This window comes from Lissotriton helveticus, chromosome 9, assembly GCF_964261635.1.
Source record: "Lissotriton helveticus chromosome 9, aLisHel1.1, whole genome shotgun sequence".
NCBI classification, from domain to species: domain Eukaryota; kingdom Metazoa; phylum Chordata; class Amphibia; order Caudata; family Salamandridae; genus Lissotriton; species Lissotriton helveticus.
In genome coordinates, this window is record NC_136070.1 from 556,940,272 (window position 1) to 556,955,991 (window position 15,720).

Here is a 15,720-nt window from a genome sequence, read left to right on the forward strand (position 1 = left end):
AAGCCAGCACGTGCTCTCCATTGTGCTGTCTTGGAAATATCATTCTGGAAAACACTGCTAATCTACAGGAGTTCCTGACCGTGGTAATGGGAAGTAATTTCCTGCGTGTTGCAGCACTGGTTCATGCATGCTCAGGGGCTTTCTATGTGGGGTGTGTCTTTCTCATTTCTTTGTTGTTTGTTTTCATCCAGGGAAAGGAGTCCCAGAAGAAGAGTGAGGTGTGCTGGCATTTATCCTTGGAGTTGTCTCTTCTTTTTCCCCACCCTCTCCCTTTGTTCCTGGTGGCTATTCGCTGTGTGTACATAGGTGGTAGCTGCCAGGGCAGACATAGGGGATTGGGTATATCTTCGCTCCTGCAGTGTGGGTTGATATCAGGTGGTATCAGGACACAAGGAAGGATCTCCCAGAAGCAACCTCCATTTTGTTGGCTTCCTGGAGCGAGTGGAGGGCAATATGCCAGAATGATACACAGAATGCACTATACCATGGAGGATTATTTGAAGTGTTTATTGTGGAACGCGGACACAGAGTACTGGCCTCGGTGCCCCTTCCCCGCACCCCACTAAGAGCCATTATAGTCCAAATTGTAGATTAAAAATGCAGGGACGTCATTTTGAGACATGCGCAAAATACTGGAGACAAACAATGCGAGGGTCGTCCGGTTGGCATTTTCCTTGATTACATCCGAGTGCAGAAACAGCACAACATTTTTGAGTCTGTCAAGCTAAATCTTAGAGCGATGGGGATGCAGTTCATGCTGATGTTTACAGTCAAGCTACAAAACGCTCCCACTTTTTCACAACACCAGAGAATGTATGGGAGTGGCTGGAGCTGGGAGACAGAATCAAGCAAAAACTAGATGCTGCAAATGCTGCAGAGCGACAAGGGTATTGGACAGGCAGAGCCTACAATATGGAGTTGGGGAACCTTAATGTGCCCACCCAGCACACACAGATTATGGACATGGTGAGAGAGACACCTAGCGCTGAAGTGCTAGTGGTAAACATGGTGAGGAGGGTTGGCCTGAAGGGGTGGAGGAGGCCCAGGTAGTCGACAGGACAGCGGTGCGGAGGAGTATATGACTGGATGCCCACTTCCCCAGCCTAAAAATGGGAGAGCCTGGATAGAGAGCTTACAATGGGGTAGCTGCCAAAGTCACTCAAGGAGATGCTGCATATTAAGACACCGGGACTCGATGGTCTATCCCCTGAATTCTACAAAAGCTTGGCACACCTGGTTATTTTGAAAATGTTAGAAGTATATCTAGAAGCCAGAAGGGGGATAAACTTCCAACAATGATGAGGGAAACATTCATAGTGTTAGTCCCTAAACCAGATAGAGACCCCACTCAAATGGGAATATATAGACCATTCTCAATGATAAATATCAATGCCAAATGATTAGCTCAGGTTCTGGCTAATAGACTTCTGCAAGTCGTTGGCATGCTAGTACATGCGGATTAGTGTGACTTTAATCCTGAGAGGAGTACTGTGCATAATATTCGTAGGCTCATATTTGTGCTCCATTCTACGGTAACTCTTGATCTCAATGGTGCCTAAGTGGCCCTGGACATAAAAAAGGCTTTCAATATTGTTGGGTGAGATCACATGTTTGAGGTGTTGCAGAACATGTGCCTTGGAATAACTTTTAGAAGGTGGGTGAGGTTGTTGTACACATTGACTACGGCCAGAATGAGATTGGGAGGCATGGTGTCAGCAGCCTGCAATGTAGAATGAGGGACCTGGCAGGGATGCCCCTTGTTGCCCATGTTCACACTAGCCCTAGAAATGCTGGCGATAAAACAGCGGATGGTATTGTACGGATGGGGGAACAGAGACTGAACATGCTGTGCATGTTGTTTCTAAGTACGCTGATGATATGCTGATTTATTTATGGGACCCGCAATCGTCGATGCCCTTGCTGATTGCTGAATTAGAGAGGTGGTAATAGAACAGGGCTCACCTTAGTTATGCCAAGTCATGTTTGGAACAAACTCCCACTGTCAATAGTCGGCCGTGTTGCATTGGCAAAGATGGTCTTATTACCACATTGCCTTTATACCAAGAGCTACCTTGAAAGAACTCGACTCCATGCTGATTTTGCCAATATGGGCTGGTAAACGCAGTAGAGTGAACTTAAAAACCCTAAAATAAAAAGAGAGGGGGAGGTGGGTGGGGGACTAGAGCTTCCTGATATAGAGCTATATTATTTTACAATACATCTTCAGCATGCCTCAAAATGGTGTGATCAGACTGATGACTGGGAGAAGAGATTAATAAACTACTGTCATGGCTACAACACACTACCAATAATAATGATGATAGGGAGAGGTGTGCCTCCACAATTCCTATGTATAATGAGACGTACCTCGGAGAGATAGGACCACGTGATGCGCAGAGTGCTCGTATGTTTTCTCTTTTCCAGAACACTGGAGCTTCGATTGCTACAGCCCTTTAAGAAGATAGCACAGGACACATCATTGGCACAATGGCAGGAGGGGTATGTACAACATTGGGGGATCTATATCCAGTGGATTGCCTACTGACATTCACAAAGGCACAGGACCAGTTTGGGGTAGAACCAGAGCAAGACTGATCTGAACACTGAGGGAAATGTGGCCAAGGTTTCCTGCTACTACTAAACCATTCCTGAACCTGAACGATACTTTTGGAGTCAGGGTCTGCTACTCATAGGGTGTCTAGATTTGATAGCCAGGGCCACTGGAACTATAGGGGAGGGCCACATTATGCAGCAGGGTTGACTAAATTATGTGGCAAAAATGCAAACTGTTGCATAATGCGGCACAATTTTGGATAGTATTACTTCATTATTTTCTAATTTTTACACTTGTTATCACTGTGTGAGCATAGTTTGCACCTCATTAGTACTGGTTTAATGGCCAAATATAGGAATAAGCTATAGAAAAGTGAGCAACCAACCCTTGCAAAGTGCCTTTCACTGTGCAGCAACACGTGTTGCTGCATTTTTTGTAACTTTTGAACTGTTTCAGCTAGAACCATTTTTTTTGCTAAAATCTGCAGATTATGGACAATGCAGCAAATGCAGAAAATTCAGAACAATGCAAAAAACGCTGTAGGGCACTGAAGGCTGAACGGCAGAACCTGGAGTGGTCAGGCCATCAAAAATGAGGTGGTAATGCCCCCCTATCGACACAATGTGGAAACAGGCTTGTGAGCATGTACCAACAATTTCTAGCAACTTTAGGTTTCAGCTCATACAATTTAACTTCTTGTACCAAACCTATTACACTCCCTTAAAATTAGTCAGAATTTTTCCTATCAGAGCATCGGACTGCCCCTTGTGAGGGCAGAAACTGCCCGATTTTATGAACATGACATGGAACTGTGAACAGCTACATAGTTACTGGCAGGCTGTTGATAAATTTTGTAAAGTTACTGGTTTGCCTATCACTGGGTCTGCGCGACATGGTTTGCACAATTTCGCGCTGCCACCCAAAATGATAAAAATACAATACAAATTTGTGCTATTGTGATTGGCACTGGCACAGCGACGAATAGTCATCCAATGGCTCAGGTCACAGGGCCCAGAGACAATAGCTTGGGAGAAAGATAGGATGGAATGAGCCACTGCAGAGGAAATACGAATGAAAATAGTCCGCACAGACGAGAACTTGGTCGATGATTATTTGTCGACGACCAGAGAACCAATGGTGGAAATTGAGGGGAGAGACCTCTGTGTTTTGTATCATTGTCACCATGTATGTCATAATGCTAATTTTATTTCTTCCAATGTTTAACGGATAAATAAAATGTTATTCTGTTACTTGGTCTACTGCCCTCGACGAGCACAAATCAAACCAGGGTCAAGGAGAGTCCCATTGACTTTGGTTTGATGCTTGCTTGTCGCATGCGCTAGGCCCAGCCACACAAGTAAGGTAGCATTTTTATAAGCTAAGTGGGAGAACACTGGGTTGTAGGAATTTGGTGGATTCCTGAAGTTTATGTCACAGAAATGCACGAACAATGTGCAATTTTAAGCAAAGTTTGAGGTTTGCAGGGTATTGTGGGATACACACGAGGCGCACCACCGTGGACTCCCCTGGGTGTCTCGTTTTTAGAAATGTCTGGGTTTGGCATGTGCCCTGGGTGGCCGTCAATCCTCAGCCCAAAAAACTCCACTACCCCATCACCAAATAAGATCATTTTTTTGACCAGGAATGTCGATGTCTCCACATTGTATTTTGTGCCCTTTTGTGTTGCGTACACTAGGCCTACCCACGCAAGTGATTTACCATTTTTATCAGAAGACTTAGGGAAATACTCAGTGGAAGCAAGTTTTTGGCTCCCCACAGATTCCAGAACTTCCCATCACAGAAGTGGGATGAAAAGGTGTCTTTTAGCCAAAGTTTGAGGTTTGGAAGGTATTCTGGGTATAACAACCGAGTGACAGCCACGCAAGTCATCTCATCCTGGATTCTCCTAGGTGTCTAGTTTTAAAACATGTACCGGTTGCTAGGTTCCCCAGGAGCTGGGAGAGCTAGGGCCCAAAAATACACAGCTTCCCAATTTGCAAAAACAAATTTGATGTATCCATGTTGCGTTTTGGGCCGTTTCCTGTTGCAGACACTTGGCCTATCTGCACAAGTGAGGTACCATTTTTATCAGAAGACATGTGGAAGTATAGAATAGTAGGCTATTTATTATTATCAATTGGATTTTGCTGTATTTGTGCCTTCCAATTGTAATCCAGTTTGTAAGACAGAAGACATTTTGAAAAATACCCTCTTAATCATATGATCAATAATAAATAAATAAATGTAATCATATGCTGGTACGGGTGCCCAAAAAATCAGAGACATATAAATAGCCATTGCTCCTAAACTCCATATCTTGTGCACATTTCAGAAATACATAGATTACCTTGATACCTATTTTTAACTCGACATATTTCACCATATGAACTGGTCTATACACACATTACAGAATGAAAAAAACATTGTAAATTGCAGCTCAGTTGTTGGCTCTAGGTACCTCATGTTCTTGGAGATTCTACAAACCCTATATATCCCCACAATCAAAAGGGTCCATCGAACATAATGGTACACTGTTTTTGTAAATCGCCATTGGTACAAAAAGGTACAGATGAGTCACATATGGCTGTTTTCTCCTACTCGTTTTCAATATTTCTTTATTTCTACTGTTTGTTTCATTGGGAAAACCTTGAGGGACCTATACATATGACCTCTTGATGAATTCGAATTATGCCTACTTTGCCGAAATGTATAGCTTTCCAGGATCACTCATGGGTTTCACACTGCTATCCACCACAAATTGGAAGTAGGTTAAAAGAAACAAAAAATAGGACAATTGGTCTCTCTCCTTAAAAAAATGACAAAACTGTGATTAAAAAAATAATAATAATTTCAACCAGCTCTGCATGTTCCTGAAAGCTGGGAAGATGGTGACTTTAGCACATCAAACAATTGCTTGATGCCATTTTTATGAAAACAAGACACTTTTATCCAGAGCACTTTTTTCCAATTTTCCCCCAAAAACTGAAAATGTTGCTATATTTTGGCTATTTGCATAGACTCCTCCAAGGTAATCCACAAACCCTGGGAACCTGTGGAAGCCCCAGGAAGCTGGGAAAAAAAAAACACAAATTTGGGATGGATATCTTGAGCCAGATGTACAACCTGTTTTTGCATGCGCAAATGGGTTTGCGAACCCGTTTGCACATGCAAAAACATCATGGGCCATGTACAAAGACTATTTAGCGAGTCGCAATTTATTTGCGATTTGCTAAATAGGTTTTGCGACTCGCTATTTGGAAGGGTTGTTCCCTTCTTAGAGAGTCTCAAAACCATGTACTAATGTTTTGCGACATCAATTGCAGTTGCAAAACACTCGCAATTACCACCTACTTCAAGTAGGTGGTAATGCATTCGCAAGTGGGAAGGGGTCCCCTTCCTCTTTGAAAATGCATGCTAAAATATGTTTTATGGTCCCACTGCCTGCCCTTTACAAATGAAACAAAAACGTTTTTTTTTTTTTTGTTTTTTTTTTTAATGCATCCCGTTTTTTTTTTTTTAAGGAAAACAGGCTGCATTAAAAAAACTGCTTTATTTCAAAGCAGTCCCAGACATGGTAGTCTGCTGAGCCCAGCAGGCCACCATCCCTGGGAGGGCCTGTCATTCCCAATGGGCTCACAAATTGCGAAAGGCTCATTTGGAGGTGGAGGAGTGTGGCTCAATGGTTAGAGCGGCAGACCCTGATGCAGAGTTCTGGCCAGGGACCAGGGTTCGATTCCCGCCTTGGCGGGGTCTCGGGATCAATTTCCTCAGACCTGTTAATTCTCGCCTCAGTGCCTATTCTAATCACGGGCCCCACGCTGCAACTCTGGGCAATAGCTTGCTTAGCCTCCACACCGGCCCCAACAGCGCTAAGGATGCCTGGCTTCACCCTGGGGGTGCCCAGGAGTGGACACTTCACAGGGAAAGCCAGGAGGGGTTCCACAGCGGTATGAGTATCAGCGCCAGGAAACCGTATAGGCGACACCGCAAGGTGACCGTCTGGTGACAGTGCGCTCTATAAGTACCATGACATTTGACATTAATATTAATGAGCCTCGCAATTTGCGACCCCATTGGAAATCGCAAACAGTGTTAAACACACTGTTGTACATTTTATTTTGCACCCAGCAATTTGTGACTCGCAATTAGTCGCAAATTGCAAGGCACAAAATAAAATGGTCGTACATCTGGCCCCAAATGTGTAGTTATGGAGGGCTAAGTGCGAACGACCCCAAATAGCCAAAAAAAACGGGCTCAGCGCAGGGTGGGAAAAGGCCTAGCGGCAAAAGGATTAAGGCAATGCTGTATTTCAGAGTAAAATGGTGAAGCCTGAGGCATTCTTTAGCTGGTATGGTGCCAGGCTCACTGAAAGCTGCACTGCAGACTTCACTATGCAGATTTCCCTGTTGACAACTTAGCTGTTAATGTAATGAATCTGGTCACCTTGTTAGAAATAGAGTAACAGATAAGCCAGCATGCAGTTTCCGAGCCAGCCCATTTACTCTGAATCACTTTATATTAACACATTCTGAAGCTTATACTGTGCTACCTGCCTCAAACATGGCGATGATAATCTTCCTATTTGCACCACGTGACAAAATCCATGTGCAGCGAGAATTGACAAATCCAAAGCCAAACTCACCCTTTGGTTAAAGAATAAAAGGCCTTCACTGACCACCTTCATGAAAGCTCTATATACTTGTGGTTTTCAATAAAGAACCTTCTTAACTTCCTAGGATACCAGAGGAGCTTGCAGCCTTCGCAGATGTAGGAGACATCTGACAGACATTTGTAGTGAAGGCATCAAGGGCAGGTTCAGCCTTTTCCTCGGAAGAATAAAGGAAGATGAGGGAACAACTGGATGCCTTTTAGGCAACTGAGAGACTACAATGGAATCTGGTGGTTTCGGTCTTTCAGAATGAGTGTGATAAGGAATCTATTACAATTCTAAAGATGATATTGAATCCTTCACAATTGTAGGAGTAGACTGTGTTAGGATATAAATCTAAAGAATACTGCATGATGCAGAAGGACACAATTGTGTTCCTTATGGAGGAGACAAGTGGACACTTACAGACACCCAGCTCTAATGTTCCGTGAAGAGATTCACACAAGGATCCAGCTTTTAGCTGCCCATGCGTGAAGGTGCTACAGAAGTGCTCAGGTAAAAATGGTTCGCAAGAAAGGTAGACCCAAATACACTGGCCTCCTCATTGTGTAATCTCAGAGAGGGAGAACGCTGATGGAACACATTTGCTAACGTTTCTTAGAGAATGCAATTATATATGGCCATAGATGTTAATTCATCCGAGGTTAGGCAACAAACAAACCAGCTGCTAAAGATCTAAACCAAGAGTAAGTTCACAAGGTGAAAAAACAGACACTGACAATCAATATTACACAGCTTATACCTGAAAAGGCTTCAGGAAAATCTCATCCATGGCCAAACGCCCATATTCTGTAAAGAGCTGAAAATGAGAAATGGAGATAACCAACACATTATATTACAGATAAAAAAATCCAACCCTAAGCAAAACATTTAGAAGTACAGCATGTACCAGTGGATTCTGCTTTTAACCATAGATTCCTCAGCTTGCGAATTTGCCCAGATGGCAGACTGCATCTGGAAACTCTTACAATAACTCCTAGATGCCGATAGGTGTGCCTGTGGCCTCCAACACATCTACAGACATGATGACCGAAAGCTGCTCAAATACTCCACCCATGAGCGCTGACAGTTTAATCAGACTGTTTCACGCCCAAGCACACGGAGTATGGTGGCATAGTTGAATTTCACTGGCAGTTTACATAAGCTAGCTTGAAACCATATTATTTCCAGACAATGCCACAAAAAGTGACAATGGTCAGTCTGTGAGGCATCTGCGGATGGATGCTGTATCCACCAGAAACAGAGGTACCAAAAGGTAATTAACTTATTCTTCTCATGAATGCTTCTAATCACAGATTCCTCACCTTGGAAATCGATGCCATAGCAATGACGACTCCAAGGAGGTAGGACTGAGAAGCAGCCTCTACACCATGGCGTCCCATAAACATGAACAGGTGGACCTCTCTGCAGACATGTAAATCAATGCGGTAATGCCTGGTGAAATTATTAACAGATGCTTACCATATGTCCAAAAACTGAACACTCTTACCCTGGAAGTAGTCTCAGCTTTTTATCTGATAGAGCTTTCAGGAGGTTTCTTTTTTTGCCAACGCATACCATAGTTTGTGTCACAGGACAATCCATGGGGGTAGGTTCGGTTTATGAACCACCTTTCCTATCTTTGCGCCAGCGAATCCAACAAACAGCTGATGATCCACCCGATAGTTGTCAGTTCAATCAGTGTAGAAACTAAGGGCACCTCGACGGTCCAACCAATGGAGCCTCTTCCTCTTCAGAAGGCTGCAGCAGAAAAAATAAACCACAGAACATGATGGACTACCCCACATGAGAAGGTGGCACTCCTTTCAGAAGTAAGAATGCACAAGTCCTACATTCCAAGTTCCCAGGAAAATAAGACAGGATACCGAGGCTCAACTGAAAAAGCCTCTATCTCGCCGACACGGTATGCCCAAGTAATAGCAATGAGAAACCGTTTCAAATGTCAAGATCCTCAGACTACAGCTGTCAAGACACTCAAAAGAAGCACATGCCAGAATGGTTAGGACCGGACTAAGGTGGTTATAGTGCGGCATAATGAAGGGGGCCAGAGGAACATATGCAAAATTCCTTTTTAAGAAACACATCACAAAGGTGAATAGAATAAGGCTGAGCAGGCAAACAAAGAAATGCTCAAAAGACTGATAAAAAACATTAAACTGTGTCCAGAGCCAAGTCTTGAAAGCCAAAAGCAAGAGAATCAACACATCGTTTTTTTTGTACAGGGTGTACTTGTTTCTCTGCTTATGAGGTGACAAATTGAGACCATCAGACTGATTATACTGACTTGTTGGAGGAGCGGGTTAGCAGTCAAAATTACATTTCCAGTCAAAGATCAAAACCTCTCAGGTACTTCTGCTCAGACTCTGCGATTAGAGATGTAGACCCTGGAGGGTTGAGTGTAACTCTGTCCAATTCCTGGGGTAGCAGACCCTCCTGAAGACGCAGTCCAAGTGGAGGTCATAAGTTCAGTGGTAGGAGTTCAGAGTATCAAACCCTGCAAGCTCTGTCTGGGGCTGTTCTGGAGACTCGCCCTGTATCCTTTAGGACCCATGAGTCACTGGCAGAGGTGGAAACCTTTACAGGAGCCTGGAGACACTTCAAGGGTAAAACATGTTTCTTAGGTACCCTCAAAGAAAAAACACTGGAGCACTGAAGACCAGACTATGAGTATTTTTCAGAGGTAGCAAACTGATTTACAAAACACATAAAAGGTGATGGTAGGATGCTTCCACGAAGTCTAACCGCTGGCAGTCTCTTGGGATAGGTGGGTCCCAGGCACATTATGCCGCTGAAACCAAGCTATACCTGCCTGAGGAGCACTAACTAGACTGGACTGTTCCCAATACAGCAGTCAAGACTGATTTGCATATAGCTGGGTCCAACCTGAGGTGGCATGGTGTGTAGAGTAGCAATGGGCTTGGGTGCGGCCTGAGTAGATTTCAGTTGTTGAAAACAATTCAAGCATGCCATCCAACACTTTTGTATACTTTAGCAAACAGATTTACAGGACAAGCATACGGAGTGTGCTCTCCAGGAATAGATTCCATTTGCGGTCAGCAGTATAAAACCGTCAAGTGTGTCTGCCCCAAATTTTGAGTGATCCTGCCAGGTGATCGACAGACCGAGAAATCTCATTACATGCTAGCCATCGCCAAAGAACCTAAGCCTCCAGACAGAGGGCAAGATACACCAGTCTACGCTGCTTTTTCCATGTTGTCTGTCAGCACTTCAACCACCTTGCCCTTGAAATAAGGTATAAAGGCCTTTAAGGTCAGCCAAATGGCTTACAAATTCAGAATATTCCAAATGCTGCATCTGATAGCAGAGACCTCTTCCCTTAATCTCGTCCAGTTGGCTTCTCAATACAAGAGGGCAGAATGTTAATTTCGTAGTGATCTGACCCCACTACAGAGCAGATAGGATACAAGAGGGACTGCAGGACCAGCACATGCAAGTAAGTACCCTGGATGTTCTGGGGCATTATCCAGTGACAGGAGTCCAAGACCAGCCCAACCTGAGCAAGTGTCAACATTCTTAACTTCTGTTTTTTGAAGAAAGAGTTTAAGAGCCTGAGATCTAAAATTGGTCTCCGGCCGCTGTCCTTTTGGGAGATCAGGAAGTACTAAGTGTAACATCCTACTCCTCTCTCCAACACCACTACCAGTTCTAGTCCCCTTTTGGCATGTAACATCGCCTCTTTTGACAAAATACTGGTGTAATCTGCCAAAATCATAGATGAAACAGGAAGGAAGTGAAGAGGACCAACCAGAAAAGGAAGGGCATAACCAACATGGATAATCTAGAGAACACCTTAGAATATCAAGAAGCAGGAAATCCTATATTCTGAATCCACTGATCTCAAGAGGAGGTCCAAAGGTAAATTATAAATCTTTGGGACGGTGCCAAGTGAAAAGGAGGACAAAGAGTGCGGCTACTTATGCTGACCACAACCGTTGGCATTGCCCCTACACCCGTCACCACAAAAAATCTGCACAGGTTGCTCTGTGACTTGCAAGGGCAGTCGCTGGTGATTTGAGAGACCCTTTGAGTTTCTTGTACTGCTGAGCAGGGGAAAGTAACTCTAATATGCAGCCATAGCCTGGCTCTCCTTACATTTTTATTAAGGCTGCATCTATCTTCTTGCAAAAGAGCAGTGATCCATCAAAGGGCAAGTCCATCAAGGAGGCCTGAATGCCCATTTAGAATCTAGGGGACCGGATCTAAGCATACCATCTATTGAGGACACCTACTGCATGGTTAAAAGAATCCATAGTGTCCTGTCTAGCGAGTAAACCATACTTTGAGGCATCCAGACCATTGCCTAAGCGAAGGCTTTAAGAATGACCTTGCAAAGCCATGTCCCAACGGGAGCATAAAGGCTCAGAAGGCAAACTGCATTCAGAGAGCCAAATGCCAACCTGGCAGAAAAAAAACACCTTTTTGTCCATAGCATCAATTAGTTATCACTGCCTGTCAGAAGGAGTGGAAGCAAAACAATTTTACACGCAGAAGTATGTACTATAAGTCTTTCTGAAGTTGGATGTTGTGTCAAACATTTTGTATCACTAAGAGTTGGCCTTGGAGGAATTGCAATGGGGCAACACAGAGGCAGAGCTGAAAATTGAATGGCCAAGCTGCCAGAAAGGAGTCAGTCAGGGCACTGCTCAAAAGCAACAAGAGCTCAGAAGTTGACAGCACACGTTCAAAAATTGCTGTGAGGAGGTTAGCCTTAGTCTCTTCCTTGAGCAGTAGTCATGTTATGTTGGTTTATAAAGCGCATAGCTACCCTAAGGGCTTCCCAGCACTGCGCGAGTAGTGACCTGGCCTTGGATGTCTCAACTACACTAGACTGACTTGGCTGGGAAATAGCCAAGTTTTTTAGCAGTTTTCTAAATGTATTCTCCTTAGATTCAGTCCTCAGATCAATTGACATTGATAGGAAGTTCATGTTAGTTCAAGAAAAAACAACAACAACAAAGGAGGCACTCCTCTCTGTAAAAGACCATATAAACAAACCCAGGGTGGATTCTGAGAGGAAACCAAGCCACAGGCATTTGCATAATCTTGTAGGACATGTTGGAGGCCTCGAACGGCATCTGAATTCAACTGAAAATTATCCTGCAACTTCCTAAAGTATTGCAGCCAAAGTAAAGGAGATTCCTCTTCCGTTAGAGCGTTCCCTTTGGTAATTGTGTATCTAAACAGGTCAGGCTTTGATGTCTGCGTATCCGAGGCCAGATCCAGTAACAGATTCAAAGTTGTTAGAATCATAGCAGGTGCAGATGTAGGCCCAGGTGGAGAGGCCTGAGGCAGACTGGTGGAGGCACGAATTGGCAACTTTAAAGAGGTGGGCTTGCTTCATCAAGGGCCAGTAGGTGCCAGGGAAGGTCTGGCCAACACAAGCCTGACTGTAGGCAGGGAAAGATTCATTTGGCCAGAAAGTACAGCAGTAACAGAAGGAATATACTTAAAATTCTGCTGCTTGGCTTAATTCAAGGCGGCAACTTGATGCAGGGTCGATAATGGCCCATGGAACTCTGGGTGCATCAGTTACAAATTCAGCATTGGTTCAATCAGACATTGAAAGAGTAGGGTGACATGACTGGCAACTGTGTGATCTCCCCCATCTCGCGAGCACCTAAGCTTTGATGAGTTCTAGTAACACTTCATGTGTTTCTTCCCCAACTCGTCCTTGCCTTTCAATTTCACTTTAGAAAAAACAGATAAGGGTGATCTAAGCAGAGAAAAATGTAGGCTTGGTTCTTGTGTTCCACGACATATAGCTTGGCCTCTCTGTCCTTGATGGCCTTAGCATGCATCAAGATACACTTCTAACATGCCATGGAGTCATGTTTGGTGCTGAGGCACCATAATCCGGTATCATGTGGGTCCACCGCCAACATCTAATTCCAACAGGTAATCCATGGCTTGAAACCGGTCAGCTTTGGGGAGACATCCCTGCACTGCGAAAGTTTACGAATTTGAGAATTTGCTGAAAAAATGAAATCGATAACAGCAGGACTCTGGATTTATGCGTTATTGTATGGAAAAAGATTGACATGAGCGCAAAGGAATATATCTTTAGGAGTCTCTATGTTGTCATGTCCGAAGGCAGGATGGGGGCTGTGATGGAGGCCGATGGTATTACCTGCCGGCATGTATGAACTACTGCAGCAGTTTCCAGATCTAGGTTGGAGCGTGGGGAGATTCACAAGATGAGGAACCTGCAACCAGAAATATCAATTTAAGCAAGAGTACAAAACAAAAGAGATGCGGACACTTTGGGGCAAATAGGGTAAAAATCCAACTGAAAGACAACATGAAAGATGACAAAAAATACATAATGTGCAAGACTGGAACATAGAAAAGAATAAAAGATTTGAAAACTAAGAGGAAATTAAGGAATACAGGCCAGGAGGTATAGTAGAACAGGAGACTGAAGAAAAGCAATTTAGATTACAGAACACACAGCACGCAGTGAAACTAAGTAAAAAAACAAAAAACAAAGATGAGCTAGGTAATGGCACACAGGTTAGTATGAACATACACTGTGCTGAGGAAAAGAAAGTGAGTCGAAAGCTAGAGACCATAAAAGGCATAAGTGCACAGTCATAACATCATGTGGGCAATGAACTAGGACAAGGAGGCGAGAGAAGCAGATTCACATGAAATCAAAGTTCTTAGAGATACTGGGAACAGGTTCCTGATCCTTCTTACCTGTAGCTGCTGCAGATCATCCTCTTGAATATTCTGGGACAAGTTATAGATCTAAACCAATTAAAAATGTAATTTAAATCTCAATCATATCAATAATTATATGATTTCTACATAGCAATCCACTCCATGCAGATGCAGACACAACACTGAATACACAATTTGGATCTAAAGCACATGCTCTTACAGCCAATGAAGAGGAAAACAAAACAAAAAACAACTGCCTTGAAGGACTTCAGGGAGTTCAGAGACCACAAAAGGGCACAAAAAAGGATTGTGTATCAAGCTAAGAAGAGTTTATCCATTCTGGATAGATCTTATTACCAGACTGGTCTCCCCAGCCCCAAAGTTCGATTGGCCAATGGGCGTAAAAGACTCTTTCATGGGTATTATTAGTTGTCTAACCATACTGGGGTATCAGGCAACAAGAAAGGGGATGTGCAATTACCCCACTCAATTCCTTAGGCTGTTCATGTCACAAAAAAGTATATGTACCCTGGTCGTAAGCAGGTCCAGAGAAACAGGCCTGACATTTTTCACCTAAGGTGAAAACAAGCCACAAATTATTGCATGAACTTTTCTCGTGTGCGTATCCAACTTCTTTATTTTAACCCATACAAGGATATAATATGTTACTTACCTTTGGTAACAATGTTTTTGGTGGATCCTCTAGATACCTGCAGATTCCTCAGCTCTTGAATCTCCAGACACAATACTTAGTTCCAAGCTCACACTGCGCAACCAGTTGGAATCCAGCAGACGATGTGGGCACTTGAAAGGGCACCGCTCTCCGGGTGTCACCGGTAGATGGTGTGGGTCCCTTGAAGGAGATCTTTGATGTCCTTGAGATCTCCAAGAAAACAGGGGGCAAGCGCAACAGGCACTTGGTGAGCACACTTACGGGTGCCACACAGCAGCAAAAAGTCGGCCCAGCCACCATTCAGGAATTGCACGAGACCCCTTTCAATGGCAGTAATCCTCTTTTTGGACAACAGTCCTCTGGCAATGTGCACAGCGTAGTCCACGTTCTCCGGTCTTACATCCTGACAAGCGTATCTCACCCTTTGCTGAAGTGTGGCACCAGTAGTTATACTAGAGTGTGCCTTAGAAGTCAGAGTGGATCAAAGGGTCTCCCTTTGAGCCACAGCTGTCTCCCCTAAATTTCAGTCCTGTCTGCCATGAGGCCGTCGAATGCAGATCCTAATCTTTATGGGGCCATGATCTGGCTCCAGAGGCCAAATGTCAAAACCTTTTTCTCCAATCCCTCCATCTAGGATTGCAAATGGCAGAGGTCTGCTGTTCCAGTTGCATGGCCAGTGTTTTATAGACAAAAGAGTGTTAGAGCAGATGGCCTCCAAGATGGCCATGCGGTCATGATCCGCATCGGCTCCGCCGCCACATTGCCGTGCCACAGAGAATCCGAGGGCTAACACATAAGGTGATCAGCAATCTGAAGTGCCTGTATCACCGGGAACGCAGCGTAGCAGAGTTTGGGCAGTGCGCCGGCCGGAGAGTCAAAGTACAGAGTGCCGAGCGAGACGTGGTCGCTGAGGCAAGATGGCGTCCGAGAATCTCGAGACGGCGTAAACCGGAATGTTTACAAATGCAAGACGGAAGGCAGCGACACACAGGGGAAACGGAGCAAGGTCAGCAAGAAAGACCAAGGTATTCGGTAAGAGATTGCGGGGACTATGGAGTGTGGCCCTCCTCCCGCTTGTGGCTGCCATCCAACGTCCTGGGCAGCTGCATGGACCTGAAGAGGCATCGAAGGCAATGCTGTAAG

The 15,720-nt window shown here is 44.3% G+C and overlaps 1 protein-coding gene across 1 annotated transcript in view; it reads right to left on the reverse strand.

Moving 5' to 3' along the window:
• ATL3 (atlastin GTPase 3) overlaps window positions 1-15,720 on the reverse strand; it is a 264,191-nt gene that overhangs the window by 117,941 nt on the left and 130,530 nt on the right. The window contains exons 5-6 of the mRNA XM_078660453.1: window positions 13,941-13,991; window positions 7,966-8,022 (exon numbers count right to left, since the gene is read on the reverse strand). Of these exons, the coding sequence (XP_078516579.1) occupies window positions 7,966-8,022; window positions 13,941-13,991 (108 nt within the window). The remainder of the gene's footprint in view (window positions 1-7,965; window positions 8,023-13,940; window positions 13,992-15,720) is intronic.